The following is a 21308-nucleotide window of genomic DNA, read 5'->3' as shown; positions in this document are numbered from 1 at the left end:
AAGTATTTAGAATGACATTCAAAAAAGTGACCCTACAAACCATTCTGCTCTATGGCCGAACAAAAGCTCCGTAATATGATTATCAGTCCCACCTATTTGTTTTACATCTCTAAGAGGATAAGGTTAACCATATCAAAACAGAACAGAACATTTAAAAAAAAATAAAAAACAATTTAAAGAAATACAGATTTCAAAGCAAGTCCACTGGAGATCTACCTTATCTAACTGTCTCTAGCTTCTTACAGATAGTTGTCCCTAACTTCACCCACTTTCTATACTTATTACATATTATAGAACTAATCAAATCATTACAGGATGATGGAGTCTTTTTAGGTCCTCAAGTTCCAAATTAGGGAAGACATTTCCAACTACCATCGCATCTCTCATTCTCTTTGTGATAGCCGTCCCCATCTCTGCATATGCTGAAGTTGAGCTGAAGAAACCAGTCCAGAGTCATTTTAATCAGCAAGCAATAGATTGCTAGAATTTATATTATAATGCTACAAAATAAGCCTCGGGTTTTTCAGGTCTCTTCCTCAGAGTATTTGTTCCTATCCTCTCTGTATTATAGGGAAAACCAAGTCATAACAAGACAGCGAAACAATTTCCTAGATAAACATGCAATGGATAAGACTTACAAAACTATAATATAAATGATCTTCCGTAGCTACTATGTTTTCTCTTGTTATTTTCAATAGATTTGTCGACAACACTGGCTTATTATAGTTAAATATACTATCACCTATTTTTATAAAAACTTATCTTTGACTGCATTGTAGTATTTGAGAGCTGTTACTGATTCATACCAGTATGGATATCCTTTACATCCTGTCATGCTCAGAGTAGTTTCCTCTACTTTTAGGGTTGATTCTAACAGGCATACGGATTTCAAATAGGATCAGTCAAGGCCAACCAATAGTCTTATGATTCAGATACAATTAAGATCAGTCATAGTAAGACAATGTAAGTAATACAGGATTTCAGCTTAAGTCAATAGGAAAGTAAGGATGGTTACCATGGTATAACCTGCTATTTTTGGTTCGAGGTCTGTGTCCTCAAATCTGATATGAGTGGACAGACCAGAACAAATTTAATTCAATCTAAATATGGCACTAGGACTACTGTGTCTTTTAAATCGTTATACACCATTAGCAATGACCTCTGCTTTTTTTTTTTTTTAAATATAGTTTCAGAGCTGTCTCTACCAAAGACTAGCTTACCGTCTCTGCCTCCTGTCTGCTACTCCACTTTTCTGCTATAATTTGTCCACCTTATTCCCTCATTCCATGGTCTGCCCCGTACACTGAGGCCTCTCTGCCACTGTAGCTGTAATCCTGATATTTCTTCCTCTCTTTCTCTGTAATGTCCTTCAGCGCTCTCTGTAGGGTTGGATTGGTGGCCACGAACTCCCACAGTTCCTCCTTGTCTTGAAAGTATCTTATTTCTTCATTAATTTTTAGAGAGAGTTTTGATGGATATATGAACTTAGGTTGCATATTTTTTTCCTTCAGGACTTGGAATATTTCTCCCCACTCCCTTCTTGACTTAAGAGTTTGTGTTGATAAGTCTGCCGTTATTTTGATAGATTTCCCGTTATAGGTAACCTGCATCTTTTCTCTGGCTGCTTTTAATATTCTGTTTTTTTGGTGGATTTCTGGGATCTCGATTATTATATGCCTAGGCGTAGATCTGTTTTGGTTGTAGGTAGCTGGCGTTCTGTATGCTTCTTTTATCTGGATATCATTTCTTTTTGCTATACATGGGAAATTTTGCTTTAATATCTCTGTGAATATTTTTTGTATTTCATTTTTGGATGTTCCTGCTTCCTCACTCACATTCTTTATTCTTAGGTTATGCAACTTTTTATCATCTTCCAGTTTTAGAATTGCTTCTTTCTGGTTCCTTATTATTTTTAAGAGGCTTTTTCTTTCACGTTCATAAGCCCTAAATCTCTCTTCAAGTTTCAGAAGGTTGTCTTTAGTTTCTGTCAAGGCATTTTGCCAATATTCAATGGAGTTTTTAGTTTCCTGATTTTCTCTTTGGATCTGTTTCATGTATTCTAAGTTATGCTTAAATTCTTCAGATGCTTCTCTTTCTTTTCTGATTTCCTCAGTTCTTCCATCTGTGTTCTCTTGGGCAGGGCTTGTCATTTCTTTAATTAATCTCTTTATATCTTGCCTCACTTGGATCAGGAGTACATCTTTAAATTCCTCTATGAGATCATGTAAATATTTTTTAATTTCGGCTGATGCTGAGTCGAGCAATGGATGGTTACTGTGCTTGTTCTCTTCAGTGTTTAGTTCTCTTGGGTTTAATTTCTCCTGTTGAACAGCTGGAGATTTTTTTTAATTTTTATCTCTTGTCATGTTTCTGGTTTCTTTCAGACTGTCCTGGAGTTCTCTGGCCCTCTCCAAATTGCTTAGGGCCTTTCAGAAGCGTGCCGGCTTGAGTTTTTGCTGTCCTCCCCAATTTGCTGTTATCTGGGGTAGGCTGGGATGCAGGGGCGGTACAGTCTAGTCTCTAGCCTCTGTGTCAGTTAGTTCATAAATTAGGCTGTACTTTCTAGTTGTCACTGAGTTGTGACCATTCTGCATCCACCCATTGGGCCCCAAGCAGAGGCCTGATCTAGCCCCAACAGCTCCTGCCAGTTCTCCCTGAATCAGAAGCAGCTGGGTAATGGCACAGGATTCTGCCCAGGTCCCAGCCGTTCTCTTCCAAACCTCTCTGTGATAGGAGCTCTAGAAAAGCAGATCTGCCCAAAACCAAGATGGCTCCCACTAAGTTCTCCGTGCGGAGCTGAAGCCAGCAAGCAATCAGACTCTGCCAGGACTCAAGATGTCTTCCACCAGCCCTCCCTACAGGGGGTCCTGGTGATGTCACCAAGCTGCGATTTCTGCCGCCAGGCTAATATGTCTGCACCAGATTCTGTGTTATTGATTTCCCCGTGGTGGCGGGCCAGCTGTTCTCTGGCCAAACCCAGCCGCCGCGGGGTTTTCTATACTCACCAGAGTCCGGTGCAAGTCCCCGCTCCGGGACCGCCACACACCAAGCCGTCCATTTTTCCCCACCTCGCGGCTCAGCGCTGACTGGTCAGATTTCTGTGCACCGTTTAGATTCGAAACGCCAGAGCTCTGTACATCTGCGCTGGTGCAGCGGTGCAGAACTGGCTGCCGCCTGGAGTCTCAATCTGGGTCTCAGTTTCCGCAGTCCCCAAAAGCAACTCAGCTTTTCGTGTTGGGTCCACGAGTCTGTTCGTTGATTTAAGGGCGCGGGATTTGCAGCCTCCGGTCTCAGCACGACTTTAAATCCTCCAGCTGTACTGTCTTGGTTGATAAGGATCGCTATGGATTTGTCTGGTCCTCTCCATGCTGTCTTTTTTTTTTTTTTTTTTTTTAGCTTTGAGTTTGAATTCTCTGGAGAGATTCTTCGCTCGATCCCCTAGCACGCCGCCATTTTCTCTCCTCATACCATTGTTTTCAAATTTCACTTTATAATTTTGTTGTAATGCATTTTTGGATAATTTTCCCTGAATTTCTACTTCAATAAAAGCAGTTTTAGATTTATAAAAGATAATAGCTACCATATATTACATACCTAGTTTTCCTATTACTAATATCTTACACTAGTATAATTATTAACAAATTAATATTAAAACATCATGGTACAGTTCACTTTATTTAGATTTCTTTGATTTTACCAAATGTTAGTTCTCTCTTTTTGTCCTAAGGTCCAACCCATGACAAACAGTTGTCACAGCTCCTCAATGTGGTTCACCTCTATGCCGGTTCTCAGATGGTCTGGACGATACTGACAGTTCTGGGCACTGGTCAGGTACTTTGTAGAATGATCCTCACAATCTCTCATGTCTGGTAGCTTCCTATTAATCCCTTGTAAGATGGTCTCTAATTTTGCCTTTCTTGTATTAATCCTGCCTGGTTTTGTTATCAAAATTACATAAGGTAAATAACAGAAATTAGAGAGCTTTCTTTCTTTTTATGAAATAAGTTGGAAAAGATAACTTTTTTTATTTGAAAGTGCAATAAAATTAGGTATTATCCTTTATATATCTATACATTTATTCAGATTACACTGTTACTTTTTAAATATGTATTGTTTTTGTAGTTCTGTTCTCTTTTTTACCTCCAGTATATTTTCCTAGGTCAAACTTGCCTGGCTATTTTTATTTCAATATTGTTTAGTTTTCTATGTTTGATTATTTACTTTCTAGTATATGCATGCATCCTCTTAGTTTTACTAGTTTCTTTAAAATTAAATTCCATATTATTCTGCTATTCTTTTCCCTAACTTTTGAATAGAACACATAGGTCAAAATTTTTCTCTTCTAATACATGTATCTCACATATTTTTTCCCACAAAGCATATTTTTTTTTGCTGTTTTTTTTCATCAAATTCACAGAATGTCTTCAGTCACAAATCATGGACATCTGTTGAAACAAATAATCAAACTGGTTGATTTTTACAAATAATATATGTGCTTTTAAAATCATAATGTATCTTGTAGTTGCTAAGTTCAAAGATCTACTTATCTTGGATATCTCCATTCAGCAGAGATTAACTGTACTGTGTAAGTTTTCTTTAACTCTACTCATAATTATTTCTGTTTAATTAGGACACTTAATATGAAAATTTCCTACAATGGTGGTCTTATCATTAATTCCTTAATTCTGTCAAACTTTGCTTCAGTATCTGGAGGCTACAAAGTTCACATGAATTCTGAGTAACTCTTATTGTTAACAATTCCTCTTTTAAAGCTTAGAGGAGTGGCTGACACACAAACAGCTAGACTAAGCCTGTGGTCTTTCTTTCCTTTTAAAGCTTGTATTTATTGTATTTGTTTTAGGTTTGTGTTTAAATTGGCTGTGCTTTGGAGTCTTCGTAGTGAGCTGTCGAAGGAAGTACTCTGTAGTGAATTTAATGAGCTGTGTCCCACCTTTGTCAGTACCCTTTTCTCTGTTTTCTTACACTATATGTTTGCTACTAACATCATTGTTTTCAATTTATTCTATCCCTCACCCCACATCTTCATATGTAAGCATGTCTGATTTCCAGGCATTCACCAACCCCACTGGGTGCCATCTTGATTGCATCTGTCCTTGGTGTTTTCAGAGTCTCATAAAAGATATGCACCAAGTCTCTCAGCCTGAGGAACCCAAAGAGACGGAGGACAAGGACAACTAAGAGCCAGAGGAATGAACAGGAAAAACAGCCATTCAGAGCGCATTGTGTCAGCGATAGAAAGATCCCAGAATGCAGGTAACAGGATTTAGTGTTGATGGCAGAGTGTCCCAAGAGGGCGTTTCTGGGAGGCTATTCCTTCCGAGAGGAAAACACGGCAGCTCTGCTACCATAAGCCGAGACACATGCAAATCGAAGCCAGACAGGTCAGGCCTGAAGGGGCAGCAGCACAGAGGGCAGAAGCCTTGTGCCCAACTCCTAAGGCCTTAATCTCCTCCCCAAGGAGGAGCTGCACTTACTTCTGTGCAGTAAGTGCAGCTCTTCCAAGCACCTGTCCAGAAGGTGCTGCAGCTTTGAGGAATGCTTATGAGCCAGGATGTGCCTCCAAGTGGAATAGAACACAGTGTGGCATTCATTCTTCCTGTAAAGAATGCACGCTGACCTTAATCTCTTGGAAGGGAAAAAAAAGAAAGGAGAGAAGGTGACTCAGGATTCTCTTCATCGCTACCCAAGCTGTCCAGAACTGAGGTTGGTTGGCATCTCATTCATGCTGCAGCTCTGCAGGGGACCAGCTCTCCAGAGTGTGGGCCAGGTACCTCGTGGTGCATCTGTCTCCTGCCTGCTGGCTAACAGATTCCATGCAGAAAGAAATCTGTTTCAGTGCCTCTGTGCACTCAGAAAAAGTCCTGTCTCAATGATAAAAACCCTGAGCAACACAATGATTATTAAAAATAGTCTCAGTTCTTTTTTTGGGGGGGTACCAGGGATCAAACTCACAACTTCACACTTGCAAGGCAGGCACTTATACTGCTGAGCTAAATCCCCAGCCCGATAGGATAATCTCAAAATGACTATATGTACTTCTTCAACATTACTGTGAAGAAGATTTTAATGAGTTGGAATGTTTGTGTCCCAAATCACCCTGCTGGTGGCAGAAGTAACGGAACAGCTGCTGACATTTTACATGTAGATGGCTCCTCAGTGACTGAGCACTTAATTAAAAGTGGGGATCTGAGGGATTCAGAAAATTTCATGATTACCATTGAAATACCAAATATTTAATTTCCTTTTCATTAGCAAGCTAGAATTTTAGGCTAGTATCTTTTTGGTTCATTATAACTACATGTTATGGATGTATTTAAGTTTTTTTTTTATATTTAAAGTGGGAACACTTACAAACCAAATTATATCATATTTCCGCAAACATGTATTTCACAACAGGACTAGAAAGCTTAGGAATTTGCAAATACATAAAAGATTTTAGTTTTGAATTAAGTCTTGGTCACTGGCAAAATAAGTGCTTATGACCAAGTGGTAATTTCCTAGGCTCAGACTGCATGTAAGCTGGGAGTGCTGAGGAAATGTAACCTATGTCTTTGACAATGTGTTTCTCTTTTGATTTGAAAAGTACACGAAAGATATAAACTCAAGAGCTCTAGTTGAACACCTTACTTTTAGGGCCAGAAAAACCAGGCCTAGACTTCTGCTGCTCCTCATTGCAGTTTGATTTCCACATTCTCATCGCTGTTTCTGAGGATCCCCTGTTCACTTTGGGTTTTTGTTTGTTTGTTTCTATTTTTGTTTTCTTGAACAGGGTCTCTGTAAAAAGTTCAGGAAGACCTTGAGCTCACTTTATTGCCCAGGCTATTCTCTAACTTGTGACAATCCTCCTGCCTCAGCCTCCTGATGCTGGGATTATAGGTATGAGCCACCATGCCAGTTTTTTTCCACTCATCACTTTGAAGAGCTTAAGAAGGTGAGCTACCAAGGCCACTATGGCCAGTACTTTCATTTCCCTTTATATAAAACCTGGTAAAAATACCTTCAACATGTATGGTGATGGTGCTGATGAACTAAAATTTCTACAAAAACAACTCTGGTGGCAGGTAGCAGGCTGTAACTCAGACACACAGCTACAGCTAAAAGCAGAGAGGTAAGAAGATTTTATAAACAATGCGTGGGTGTGTGAGTGTGACAAATACACTAAATGAAGGATATTTTGAAACTGCCTTCTGTATTTATTACTTTAAATATTAAAATGTAATTGTTGTTTTGAGTTAAATAAAATAGTAACCTGCAGCTCAATGCCTATTTGTTCATGGATCCAGATTATCCACAGAATGGTTCTCTCCTACCAGGTGCTATGCTAGGAGCCATGATCCATCCATGAACACACAGACAGCCGTCTCCCCTCAGTACATTTCCCACAGTGGGGGGATCCTCAAGTTCCCAAAAATGCCAGAATGCATGATAACTTACTTCCCTTACCAAATTTCCCTTAAAATCCATCACCTGATGGGAACCTTCAAAGCTAAGAGCACCACAGCTAGCTTTTCCTCTGCTGGGGTTCTACTAGACCATGGAGTTATTAAGGTTTCTTGAATTTAAAATTTTTGGATTTTGGTGAGGTAAAGTTATTGACACTTTTTCTGTGGCCAGCTTTGTTTGGTGGTTGTTTTCGTCTCAAGAAAATCCCACCTACCCCAAAGATCATAGATTTCTTTTTAGAAGAGATCTTCCAAAAGTTTTTAAATTTTTCTTTTCGTATTTAACAATTTTATTCCACTGGACTTGACTTTGAACATAGTGTGAGGTAGGGATTCTGTTTAAAGTTTCCCCAATATGTCTAAATTCTAGTTGTACAGAGATCTGTTAAACAGTGCACTCTTTCCTTGCCAGGTTTATACAGCCATTTCTATCACGTATCATGACTCCACACCTGTGTGGATTCAGCTCTACATTTTCTATTCTATTCTATTCTATTCTATTCTATTCTATTCTATTCTATTCTATTCTATTCTATGATGCTATTTATCACTGGGATTATAGATTTCTTTAAGTCTTGAAGCATTTATCACATTGTTTGTGACCATTAGGATAAATGGCTTGTCTTCTGTCCTCCTTGTAATCTCTTAAGACAATATCACTTACACTCATATTTTACTTAGCCTCTAAATCAGTATTTCTGAATCACAAACTGATTTGCTAAATACAGGATGAGGTCAGTAGTGATGCTGATTCATTGCTGTAGTCATAAATATGCCTCACCCCAAATCATGACCTGAACAGAACTTGGTTCACATGTACCAATGATCCATGTTTCCTTATCTGCTGCGCTCTTAATGCTCTGGCATATGGTGTCCTGCTCATCGGGGATGAACTACCTTTTTAAGGACTAGCAAATTCTTAGAAATAGCAAACTTTCCACATAAACTAGGCAATCACTGATCCCCCAGCCACCTATTCCCTTAATCTATCTAAACACATCAAGTCAACAGTCTGACATTATCATCTCATGGCCAGGTATGGGGCAACCACAGCCAGCCAGGCCCTGTGCTCTGGAGCCCACTGAAATCCCTCCTAGCAGCAATCCTGCCTCACCTCACACATCCTGTGCAAATGACAATAAAGCTCACTGGCCAAGTTTTCCTCCCTCTGCTTCCTAGTGGACACTGGTGATTTCCCACAGGTTCTGCTTCCAGAGACCTGAGAGTCTAAACTTTCTTCTTCATGACTTTCATTTTGTGTCTGCAACCGTTAACATATGATTTTTTAAAATCTCAGGAGCATTAAAAGAATGAGCAAAAAACTTAACTAGTATTTTCACCAAACACGAAATGATTTAAATAGGCAAACCAATATAGAAGTAGACAGCTAGCCAGTGATGAAGGAACTTAAGATTTTAGAAATAGTTTATTATTCTAAACGTTTGAAAATTGCTAGGGTTATTCAAGGTGAATGGATGGTAACTCGAATTGTTTGATCACTGCCTGTCATAAAGATCAGGCTGGCAGGAGTTTTATTTTGTTCAGTTAGAAAGAAATCATTTTCTTAAGAACAGAAAGTTAAACTCAGAGCTGTGATAATCCTCAAGCCTTATCATATTACAGTTTGTCCTTTTCACAGATGACAAGATGAACTATTGAACTGAGCATATTGATTCTCCACATTAGTATTTCAAAGAAGAACTAAGAATTTGGAGGACTTAATAACAACATGGAGTACACCTACCGAGTTACCTCACACAAGTGTATTAAGTTGAGCTGTCCAATGCATACTATCTCTGAAACAAGGTCAAAAGTAATCTTCCCCAAAGACAGACAAAAGAAGTAATCATCTAATTTTCTTTCCTTTCAATAAAAATAATTAAACCTGGTTCATGCTTAAATACATCCTACTTGTGGAAGATTTGATGTTGGATCACAATGATGAGTTTCTCCTGGGTAATCTGTACACTGGGCTAAAAGAAGCCATTTGTTCTATGAATGTATTACTAATTCTCAAGTACTTCAAAGAGCTCCACAGTTGTAATTTTAACCATAATTTATTAAAATAGGACAGATATAGCACTGCCCTGGGAGTCAAAACACTTTGGAAGTGAGTTCTAACTCTGGTACTTATTTTCTAGAGCAATCACATCATTTCTCTGGGTCTCTATATCTTCATCTCTAAAACAGGAGCGGTAAGACTTGGCCCCCCTACTATGCAGAATCAAAGGGGGAACCTCAAAGTTCTTTGTAAACTGCTAAATCCAATATAAACTGATAGCAGTGCTAGTTGAAATAATTTTCTATAAAGAATTTTACCCAACACCATAGTATGGATTAGTGTTATGAAACTTTAATATCATACTATCAAGAATTATAAAAATTTTGAAGACTGGTTAAATTTTATACCACAGTGAAAAACAAAGTTTGCTTGGTTTAAAAAAATTCATCTGAGGTAAAACTGTAGCCTTTAATTATACTCTAAAACTGATCTTCAGCACTGAGTAGCACTTTTTACTTGCCATGCACGCTCTGGTCTGCTGCTGTTTCCACATAAGATGGTGGGCACAAAGGTAAGTGGCCATGCAGGGGGCCGTGCCTGCCCCCACGCCACCTGGCTCCCCCACTGTCCCAGCATAGAAAGACAAACGTGAGCTCCTATATGCTTCCCTCACACTCAGCAGCCCCGTTCCACATGGGGAACCTGAGTGTGTGTGCGTGCATGTGTGTATTCATGGGTGTGTCCAAAATCCTGTATCTGCTCATTCATGCCCCCAAGAACCCTAGGAGGTGGCCACTGTTGACTAGGACAGTGAAGACAGAAGTTGATAAGCTGAGGTCATTTGGTGGGGCGTGGCAAAGCCTGGATGAAGACACAGAAAGGTTGCTATGTTACCCAAGCATGAATCTTCACAAATGCATTACTTCAGGAGAAAGCTACAAAAAGTACAGAGTATGACATCTTTTTTCCTTTTTAAAGAAGCAAAACTAAACTATACATTATTTGAGGACAAAGATACATTTGGAAAAGTTAGAGGAAATCAAAAGTGTGATTATAAACACAAACGTGGGGAGTGGTCCAGGATGTTGGGGAAAGAAGGCCTGGGGAACCTCACCAGATTGGGTGTTGTCCTGCTTCTTAAATCGGGGGATGGTTGCCCATACATTTTATTGCTATGACCTACATATATGCCACAATGTATGTTTATGTACCCAATAATATCACTAAAATTTTAAAAATACTAATCAGTAAGGTATCCAAACTCCTTAATGGATTCTGGATTTATGACTAAGCTGGGAAAATTCTGTTTGCAGAGCAGAACAAATGGTCAGGGATGGCAGAGACATGACACAAATACACTACCCTCCATGGTGGGCCATTGTCACAGCCTGCCTGGCTGCCTCCCATAACTGACTCGTTTCGGGCCCTCTCCCACACAGAGCTCCAGGAACTCAAGACAGACAGAGAGCAGGTGGTTGGTGCTGGCAGTCATCAGCAAAGTGCTAAAGGGTCTCTGGAGTTCTCCAGCCAGAACTCTGGGACCTCCCAGCTGCAAATGCTAGTGACTCATTCTAAACACTCTGGTACCTGTGAGATGTGAGGCATCAGCAGGACTCAGCTGTAACCACTGCCGGGCATCAGAGTCAGCCACAGTGTCCGTGGGTGTGCTCAGGTCAGGGTCCTCCTCACACGCCTGCCAAGGGGTCACCAATAGCTCGGCCTCGCTGCTATAGCCCAGAGCTGTGTCACTGTTGGCACTTTCACCTACACAGGAGAAGGAACACAGTTTGAGCCCAGCCAGCTGGTGGCCAGCAGGTCACAGTTACTGACAGCAAGTAGCTGAACACTGACAGCTGGCACAGGAGGAAAAGCACAGCAGCAGAACCTGCAGAACCAGTTAGGGTGCAAGCGGCATCTTGGTGGGATGCAGGGTGTGAGAGACACCCCATTCTCTACAGCACTTGAGGAGGATTCTCCTCATGGTGTCCTCAGTTACCCCTTGTACCCCAAAGATTAGAGAAAGCCCCCAAGTTCTTTACTGAGACTTTGTCACTACAAGGTGAGGGCACGTGGAGGAAGACAGAATAACCAGGTCCACCACAAACACCAGTTCACTCTGTTGGCAGAGACTAATGATGCCACATGCTTCAAGCTTGCTGTGTAGACACACAGTAAACCCAGGATGAGTCACCTATGTCATCTGGGGAGGAGGTTCCCTGCTACTACAGATTTTCCACAATAGAAATTCTTTCTTTTAAACACTACAACATTCCAATTTGTCCTAAAATAACTAGGCTGAGCTACTAAGACTTCTATGGCTATGTGTTTAGTCTGATGCAAAACAAACCTTCCATGATTGGGAGTCCCCACTCATGTCCCGACTATGTATTATGGATCTGCATACCTGCTGCCCCAGCCCTGCTTTCTCATCTGCTGCCCTTCACCCACTCAGTAGGTCTCAAAATTCCCTTCCACAGAGCTCTAAACCGCAGAGGGAAAGCAGAGAATGAGGGGTGCCCTCTGTACCCCAGGAGTGACCAGGCTACTGTGAGAAGGTGAAAGCCTGCTCCTGACTTCAGGAACGCAGAGGATGATACATGGTAACCTGCTCCAGGATTCAAATGCATTTCACTGTAACACATTTATCCCACAGACTTGAAGGCACTTCCTTAGCTTGTGCTCCTGCCTGCAGGAACAGTCTGAAGTGAGAGCTTTCTCTTCTGGGCCTGTCTGCTTACCCAGGCCCTAAGCCCCTCTGTGCCTCCCACCTAGAGAAACACCTCAGACAGAAAGACAGGCATTTCAGGTGCAGGAAATTTCCTAGAACATTTTTATGAACTGGATTAACCTTACTTCAGCTAGGGTTCCAAAAAGAACAATGTACTATTTCACAGCCATGTCTCTCTAACGGATAAGATATCCCTTGAGTTAAAAAGTAAAAAGGAAGCAAAATGTATCAGGAACATGGAGTTGGATGACCATAAACTGCATTTCCTGGAACTTACTTTTCTGCCTTTCCCTACATTTTCCTTGTGTCTGCTGCAAATCATCCTGCAGATCCAATTCAGCGGGGCTGCTGCTTCTTCGAACTAAGATCTTGAGACAAAAAAAGATGTTTTATTTATTACAAGAAAGTTAATAGTTTTAACTGACTATAAAATTCCTATCCACATTTCTAAAGGAAAAGAACAATAATAGCAACATAACACTTAATGATGTTTTCCATTTGAAGGGTGTATGTTCAAAAATTACTAGAATTAAATTATAAATTACTCAAGATCTGAAACTTTATGTTCTCTACAGTGTCCACTGAAAACTAAACAGATCTACTAGAAAGGACGCCCAATTACATGGAAGTGATTTATTTTAAAGTTCTGTTTGTTCCCCTAGTCAAGCAAACATGTGCTATGAACTTAATTCTCCATCAGACCTCAGCTACCTCCAGAGTGTACAGGCAGGGAAAGCATAGGCCCTGCCACACCACTCAAGGCCCGAGGGTGCCTTCCTGGTTAATATGCTACATGTGTCTCCACACTGCTTCACTTCTGCTAAACACCAAGGACTGAGAAATTGCAAGGCAATCTGCATCCTCTAAAATACCCATAATTTGTTTGCAAAGACAAAATATGCATAAATTATACAAAATTACTATGTATAGAAGCAAAATATGTGAATAAATTCTTCCTGAAAGGTATGCAAAATGAGGCGTTACCTTAATCAGGTGACAGTTACAGGAGAGCTGCTCAAGGAGGCAACAGACATGAAGTGGCAGAGGGAGGGCAGGAGGGGACTCAAGGCAGGAAGCAGAGTGGCAATCAGCAAGTTCTACGTGCAGGAAAAGCAGCAGATTGCAGCAGGCCATGCCGGGCAGCCAGGTGCAGAAGAGAAAAAACAAGAAGGAACCGGGACCTTCCGAGAGAGGCAGCTGCTGGCAGGCCTTCAACATGAGATTTACAACTTTCCACCTAATATTGACAAACGAGCAACTACATGTTCCAGACAACAGTTCAGTTAAAATCCTAACTAGAAAGATGGGGCTAGCTATCATCTGTGGGATGAGGGCGAAGAAGAATATGGCTATGGAATCTCACGGGGATTCAGGAATGAGGGAGTAAGGATTCTGATGGTGGCAAAGGAGAAGAGAAATAAGAGAAAAGCTACAGAATGACAGGCTAGAGCTTATAATCAGGTAAAAATGGATTGAAAATAAATTAAAAGACAGAAAGGCATAAATCTAGAGGACAAAGAGAATGACCATGACAAGCAGGGAGAGGGAGAGAGGAATGGAAGGAGGAAGGAAAGAATGAAGAACTTGAGAAAGGTTCTTCTCAACTTTTTAATTTTAAAAATTAAAAGATTACATAAAAAATTAAAAATTAAATAAAATTTTGATTTTTATTTTTGGGCTTAATATCTTAAGAGAGTGTACTACAAATAGTCAATAAATAAGCAGAACTGTGTGACTTGAGATAAAGAATAGAATAAAGCTAAGAATGAAAATGTGAATTTAAAATTCTCCACAAGAGAGTACATTAAAGGCAATAACAATACAAACCCCCCACCATACACACACAAAAAAACCCAACCCTGGAATCCAATAAACCAATTAAAAGAATGAATAGTGAACAAATGAAAAGGGGGGGGGGACCAAGATATATAATTAAAAGACAGAATAACTACTAAGCCAAAGAGAAGCAGGATACAAATAAAATATTTAGGAGACTAAATGAAAAACCATTACATACCCTTAAAGAAGGATGTTATGTAATACACAAGCCACACAGACATATACCCAGATTTCCTCAACTGCAGGGCAGAATGTAGCTCTTCAGCTTTGGGGTGCACAAGACAAAAAACATTCTCCAACTACAGAACCAGATCCTACATAGAAACTTTGGTTGTACACTGAGGCTCAGCCCTTTAGAAGTCATCAGAAAGCAGGGCAAGGAACTAGAGCTATCACAGGGGAAATCCTGTATTACCACTGCTGGTGGCAAAAGCACCCAGGGAGCGAGATTCCCTGCCTCCCAGGAGACACAAACGCAGGCACTATGCTAGTGAACCTGCCCAACTCCCCCAGGTGTTCTGCAGAGTAGGGTCCCACAGCTAGGAGCTCACAGAGACCACTGAACTCCAAGAAGCAGGTGTCAGAGTCAGAAACAGCAAATGCCAGAGGTGGTGGCCTAGGATTTCAGATAGGTAAATTTAGAGCCACAAATTGTAAACATTTTAAAGAAATAAAAGATGAGACTCACAAGAGAATAGAAATTACAAGATATATTTGAAAATAATGAACTTGAACTTTGAAGCAAAAAGGAAAGCAAGAGAAAATTTAAAAAGTGGCAAAAAATTTTGAAGAAACTTTGCCAGAGATATTTCCAGTGGCAGACACATCCATAGGCTAGTGGCACGCAGAACATACCCAAAAGGGCAAATGGGTAAACTGAAAGGGACCTGCCACTAAGTAGGTGGTGTGACCTGAAAGGTAAGGACAAGAGCAGCAAGGAACACCTAAAGTGGTGGACAGAGACTTCCTGTTAGCATCAGTGAGAGACAAAAGGCGATAGGAAAAAAGATTCCATCAGAAGGGGTTGGAAGGGAGAAGAAGCAGGAGACCTGTGGTAGTAAAGGCTCTGTCCAGGGAGGCAATTACCAATGAATCAAGGCGGAAGTACCAAAATGGAGGCTTACACATCACAGAATAGCACACACGAGAGAGAAGAGGATCAACAAAAGAAAAATGATTTCCATAAAGAAGACCTGGGACAAACAGTGACTTATGGGGGAAAATGAGATTGGATTCCTACTTCCCTCCATAAACAAGAATCAGTTCCAGGTAGATGAAAGACTTAAAGTGTAAAGCAAAATGGAAATGTTTATAGAATAAATTTAAGGTATACTGTTATTGCTGTGTAGTTGAGATTTTTTTAAAATTCTATAAGACTCTAACTACAAAAATGTTAATACGGAATATAAAAATGAAGAATTTCTGTTCATCAAAAGACATCATAGAAAGAATGAAAATATAAGCTATGCTTTGGAAAATGTTTTCTACAAACATAATTAAGGCAGGATCAGGATCAACATTCAGACCACAAAGACCTAGAACAAATTAAAAAGCAAAGATGGATCAGCAGGTAAACAACAAACTGCATCAGTAGATATTCCACAGGTGAACACACACAGCCAGTCAGCATGGACTGATACTATGCCTTCTTAGTAGTCTGAGAAAGGATACTCTATTTTCACTTACTTGAGCCATACAAATTAAAAAACTGCTGTCAGAAAGTGTTGGTAAGAATGTGGATGAATGGGAACCCTATAAATCACTAGCAGAAATGTAAACACAACAACCACTTTGGAAAATAGATGACATCCTGCAAGGAAGAACATATTTTTATTGTATGATTTTAGTAAATCATACAATTAGTTCCCATTCCTAGGCAGCCATCCTAGAGAAAACCTTAGACATTTGTATCTTGAGACACATAAATCTGCCCATCCACAAAAGAATGAAAAGAGAAATGGAATGCATGTATTCATAGTGGCATATCACACACTGGAGAAAACGTGATGAGTTACTACCATATGGCATGGGTGTGGACACATCACAGGGACAGAACACCCAGTGCCAGCAGAGAATACGTTCCTAAAAAGTCCAAAAGAAGAAGGAACAGAACATATTGTTTGGAGATGCAGAAATCACAAAGTCTAGGGTAAAACAAGGAACAGGCACACACATGGCCAAGGTAATGCCAGTGGGGGAGGGGGCCCTGGGGGAGGGGACAAGGAAGGAACCTAGAGGCCAAAGAAATGACATGGGAAATATTCTGGCTTTTAAGCTGGGTGACAAGTCTGCAGGTATTATTTCACTGTTGAAAAACAGAATACACGCAGGGAACTGGTATATGCCTTTATAAACATAAAGAAATAAACCATGTTGGTTCTTTCAAACAGGGAGGACTAGGAAGAGGCTTTCCCTTTTTCTTTCATATCCTTATGTAACATTAAGTGTCTATAAATGTATAATACATTTTAATCACATGAATAAATAGGGATTATTTGCATAAGTGAAATGGCCTTTTTATTTTTTTCTTTTGTATCTAAGAAACAACTACAATTTGTTTGTTTTTAAATTTTTTTTTCTTTTTTACAAAAGTAACACAAGATCTCTGCAATGTCCACTTATCTGGTAACTCATACCCAGTGGAAGCTATTATCTCCATCAAAGTCAGGAGTGGGAAATCTGAAAAGCAAGCTTTACAGGCAAGGAAACCAGCTTGAACAGGTAAAAGAGCTATGTTTACACCAAGAAATAAATGCTACTTACTGTTAATTTTTAATGTTTACAGCCTGACTATAATTTTACATGAAAAGTAAATAAAACTTACAAGCCTATAATCCTTTCAAATGGAGAAAGAAAATTTTTAAATGTTACTGCCACCAGTAAATTCATTTATTGTGCAGTAAACTGTTTACATTTAATGACAAATGGATAATGTTAAAAAAAAAATCTTACTGTTATTCCTTCATGTTCTCTCTTCACCTGGCCTTTACTGTCTTGACTAGGCTTGGGGTCTGAAGAAGTCAAGTTCTGTGCAGTTTCTACCTTTTGATCTAGATATTCAGGGGGAAAAATTGACAGAAGTAATGTGTCATAAGGTATAAATACAAAAACAAATGTATATAAATATAGCCCCACCACTGAGCTAAAGCCCCTGCCATAATAATAATAACCATCATCACTAACACCATTACCATCATCATCATCATCATCATTTTATACAAAGAGCAGAAAATCTTTCAGGTAATACATTCTTTCAGGTGACTTTTTATTGCATTTTCTTATTGCAAGAAGATTTCTAAGAAAACCTCACTGTCCTGTTGATAGACCAACATAACCGACCTTAATATTAAGAAACACGAGACAACCTGGCAATAAAAAGGTAGGCTTGTTTCTTGATTACTCATGACACTGAAAGGGGACAGTAAATATGTGTGATACTGGACATACTGCAAAGACATGCTCTCACTGTGAAATGCACTATTTGCTCACTATTTACCATCTGCCTCTTGGCTTTCCAAACTCTGTTGTTGCTCAAAGTTGTTGCAGAAGCTGTGAATGCTATTAAAAGCTGTGTTTGTTTTGGCCTGGTGCTGTGGCGCATGCCTGTAATCCCAGCTACATGGGTGGCTGAGGCAGGAGGATCGAAAGTTCCAAGGCCAGCTTGGGCAACTTAGCGAGTCTCTGTCTTAAAACAGAAAATAAAACAATAACAAGGCCTAGGGATGTATCTAGGTGGCAGAGCTCTTGCCTCGCATGTACAGTGCCCTAAGTGCAATCCCTGTGCCCCACTAAGAGTAACAGTGATTCTTTTCATGCTCAGCAGAGTCTGCAAGTTCTTGGTGAACTTTTCCACAAATGTGGTCCACTTTCTACTCTCCTCCTCAATGCCTCAGGCTCTGCCCACAGCCTTTCCCTCCTTCCCACAAACTGCCTTCCTGTCTTCTGCCTTGTCTGCTGCTCCTCCTGACCTTGCCAGGAACATTCTCTGACTCCCTTATGTCAGCCACCCAGCTCCCTTCTAGTCCTCAATCACCACAGACTTGAAGGAAAAGGACACGTGTATGTACACACAATTTAGATAACTTATATACTAAATAATGAAAATGTTTCATTGCTAATAATCACATCCTTGTAGCCACATTAAAAAATAATTCCCTTGAAATAAACCCATGCAGAATAAACATTGTAGAGAGCAATCTCATCTCCAGCCCCAGTCCCACAGCTCAGCCCTAGCAAGTGAAGACCCCGGTACCCTGAGACGCATCAGGGGCCCTCGGCTCAGGGACGTCAGACATGCTGCTGCTCCGGAGGACCTGCTGCTGCCCCGTGGGAAGCAGGCCCGGGTCTGCCACAGGGGTGCTCTCCAGCTGCGGATTCTCCTCCACTTCTGTGAGCAGGAACACAACACACATGGGTTGTTCTCCAAGACCTTGAGAAACTTTCACCACTTTAAACAACTGATCAGAAACACTAAGTTTCAGGTACCTTCTTAGAATAATATAATGTTCACTTACATCATAAGTTTCCTACATGTTAATACGAATATTCTACTCTAAGAACACATTTTATTTTTAAATTCTATTAAGCCTTCATTTTTCCAAAGTGAATGGGGAGGGAGGAAGAAAGGCAAAAATAAATAAATACATACATACATACATATAGTAAATGGTTGAAGCTGCAAATCATTTGAAATGTTAGGCCTAAGAAGGAAAGAAAGATCCAAGGATCCAGGAAATAGAAAGGGTAATTTACATGTGAGGAGAGCACACATGCTAACACACACACACACACACACACACACACACAAAGATGACATAACAGGAATTTTAACTGCATTCTTCCCTTTAGTGGACAGGCACAACTATCCAAAGCAAACTGCTCCTTAATGGCTTGTACTTAGCACCAACTGAAATGCTGAATTAATCATTAAAGTTTGAAAATGAGCCACTGGATTTTTTAGAGAATCAGTATAAATACAAAATAAGACAACCAAAGATGAGTCAGGACTACTGTAAGATGCTGACTATGCTCCCAGAGAAAAGCTCCTTCCTCGGTGGGTCCTCAGGTATACAGTGCACCTCAGTCTGTCGAAGCTTGGAACCGTCATGTCACCCTCTCTAGCGTCACAGCTGCAGGACTGCGTCACCTCCAGTCCAGCTAATTTTTGCAGTTCACCAATGTAAAAAAACTGTGTGATACTGGACATACTGCAAAGACATGCTCTCACTGTGAGTTTGCAGTTTACCAGGATAGAGCAGCCTCTATCCTGTTCCCTAGTGCCATTTTTTCTCTCTTTCCCAACATCTTTAGCTCAGGGCCTTATTACACAGCAGTGCACCCAGCATCAGGGCACCCCTCCCACCCAGGCACTGTTGGCCCCCCACTTTACTTATCATAAGGCCAAGGGGTTCCATCTGGAGTCCCTCCTGACACTCTTACTGCACAAGCCCTAAACGTGCAGGAGGCCTGCCTGGAGGGGAGGGGCCAATGGCACCTTATTTGCTAATGAAGAGCAGCCTCTATCCTGTTTCCTAGTGCCTCTATCCTGTTCCCTTTCGCCCTTTTTTTTGCCACCCTCACATCTCTTCTCTACAAGGCCCTCCAAGAGGTCTCTAAAATGAAGGTGCATCCTTGCTCTGGAAGCCCCGAGTGGCTGCCGCAGGGCACACAGCCTTTCCTGGTTTCTGGCCACGACCCCAGGCACTCTCTTCTCAGGTCCTGACGGGCCTACCTGTGCTCCCCCTCCTGCTGTTCTGTCCCTGATGCTGGCTGCAGCCCTAGCCCTTATCCCTGCTGGGGGCCCCTCTGACATCTTCCTCTAGGCCTTACCACAGGACCCATGAGAAGGCCCTGCCACTCTGCACCTTCCTGGCACCACACTCACGGATGTCACCACGAACTCTGCACTATCTAATCATGATAATGGCATGTTTTCCAAAAACTGGAGGCACAAAGTTGCTTCCAGGCCTACAAAGTGATACCAGAAATTAAACCCAGGGCCTTTATACTATATCCCCAGCCCTTTATCGTTATCATTTATCATTATCATTGTTATCTTTTTTCTTTTTTGCTTTGAGACTAAAGTAAAAAGACTAAATTGCCTGGGCTGAGCTCAAACTTGTGATCTTTCTGCCTCAGCCATCCAATGGCCTGGGATGGCAGATGAAAACTTCAGTTCCTCTAAGCAGAGGCTAATCAGATTCGGCCCACGTCCTCTTACCCACTGTGTTGTCCACTCGTCCCTGAAAATGGAGACTCACTGCCAACAGGCAGTGAGCTTAACCTGGACTGGGTGCCAAAGCCAGGGGTCTCCTGAACAAGAAATTATACATAGGATGATTCTTTTTTTCTTTTCTTTTTTTTTTTTTTTTTTGGTACTAGGAATTGAACTCAGGACCTTGTGCTTGCCAGGCAGATGCTTGTGCTGCTGAGTTACATCCCCAGCCCCTGTAGGGTGATTCTGAAGTTAACACACAGGATTTTCATGAAGGATTACTGTTATATTTTTTTCTATCAAAACAAAAGTTCTATTTTATAGTACCCTGGAGAGGTTACAAGATCTGAAAATCAGGAAATCTGTGGATGTTCCTGATTCAGAGCACAGTCTGAATACAGCTGCTGGTAGAAGTGAATGGGAGGTGAGGTGGCAGGAAGTGACAGGCTCACGAGCCCCCCACTTCCCCGAGGTCTGCGTGCTTTCCCTCCCACAGCCACAGGGAAGCTGACGTGTATGCCCACGTCCAGGGCAGGCCCTTTCTCCAGTCTCCTGCAAGAAGCCCCCCTCCCATCGTCTTCTTCCACTACTAACTCTGCTTACACAGACACTTCCACCCTCTGGGAAAAGATATTTGCCAATCCATAATCAGCAGTGGGAGCTGAAGAGCTTCCCAACCTTCTGAAAGGCGACTAAGTAGCCAGTAGCCCCTTTCATGGTAGTAGGACGAGAGGGTTTTAGTTTCTTCAGCTTGATGCCCAAACTGGTGGATGTTAGTTCCAGGCCCCTGAGCAAAACAAATACAAGTGGGACCAACACAGGCTATATCTGTCCACAGACGCAGAGCATCACCCTCTGATAAGACTGAGGATGGTTGCAGTACCGGGGCCTCAGCATAGTAGATGGAAAGAGCCTGCCCCAGCCATTGGCCCCTCCCCATCAGGCAGGCCTCGTGCACATTTAGGGCTTGTGCAGTAAGAGTGTCAGGAGGGACTCCAGATGGAACCCCTTGGCCTTATGATAAGTAAAGTGGGGGGCCAACAGTGCCTGGGTGGGAGGGGG

At 41.2% G+C, this 21308-nt stretch overlaps 1 protein-coding gene across 15 annotated transcripts in view; it reads right to left on the bottom strand.

Annotated features, from left to right (window-relative positions):
• Positions 1 to 21308, bottom strand: part of Ralgapa2 (Ral GTPase activating protein catalytic subunit alpha 2) — a 256314-nt gene that overhangs the window by 133344 nt on the left and 101662 nt on the right. For 11 of the 15 annotated variants that reach the window (XR_010047469.1, XR_010047470.1, XR_010047468.1 and 8 more), the window contains 5 exons: positions 18285 to 18419; positions 17529 to 17717; positions 16985 to 17082; positions 12471 to 12561; positions 11053 to 11229 (listed from right to left, as the gene is read on the bottom strand). Coding sequence is in view for 11 of the 15 variants with exons in the window: in XM_063248624.1 (XP_063104694.1) it covers positions 11053 to 11229; positions 12471 to 12561; positions 16985 to 17082; positions 17529 to 17717; positions 18285 to 18419 (690 nt within the window). In the remaining 4 variants the exon portion in view is untranslated. Of the gene's footprint in view, positions 1 to 11052; positions 11230 to 12470; positions 12562 to 16984; positions 17083 to 17528; positions 18420 to 21308 lie in introns of those variants that run through there. The other 4 variants (XM_063248621.1, XM_063248622.1, XM_063248625.1 and 1 more) reach the window with 3 other exon arrangements.

This window comes from Cavia porcellus, unplaced genomic scaffold (genome assembly GCF_034190915.1).
Source record: "Cavia porcellus strain 051 isolate PalLab524CR breed Dunkin Hartley unplaced genomic scaffold, mCavPor4.1 scaffold_5, whole genome shotgun sequence".
NCBI classification, from domain to species: domain Eukaryota; kingdom Metazoa; phylum Chordata; class Mammalia; order Rodentia; family Caviidae; genus Cavia; species Cavia porcellus.
The sequence above is the reverse complement of the archived record's forward strand: the minus strand, read 5'-3'. Positions and strand labels throughout refer to the sequence as shown.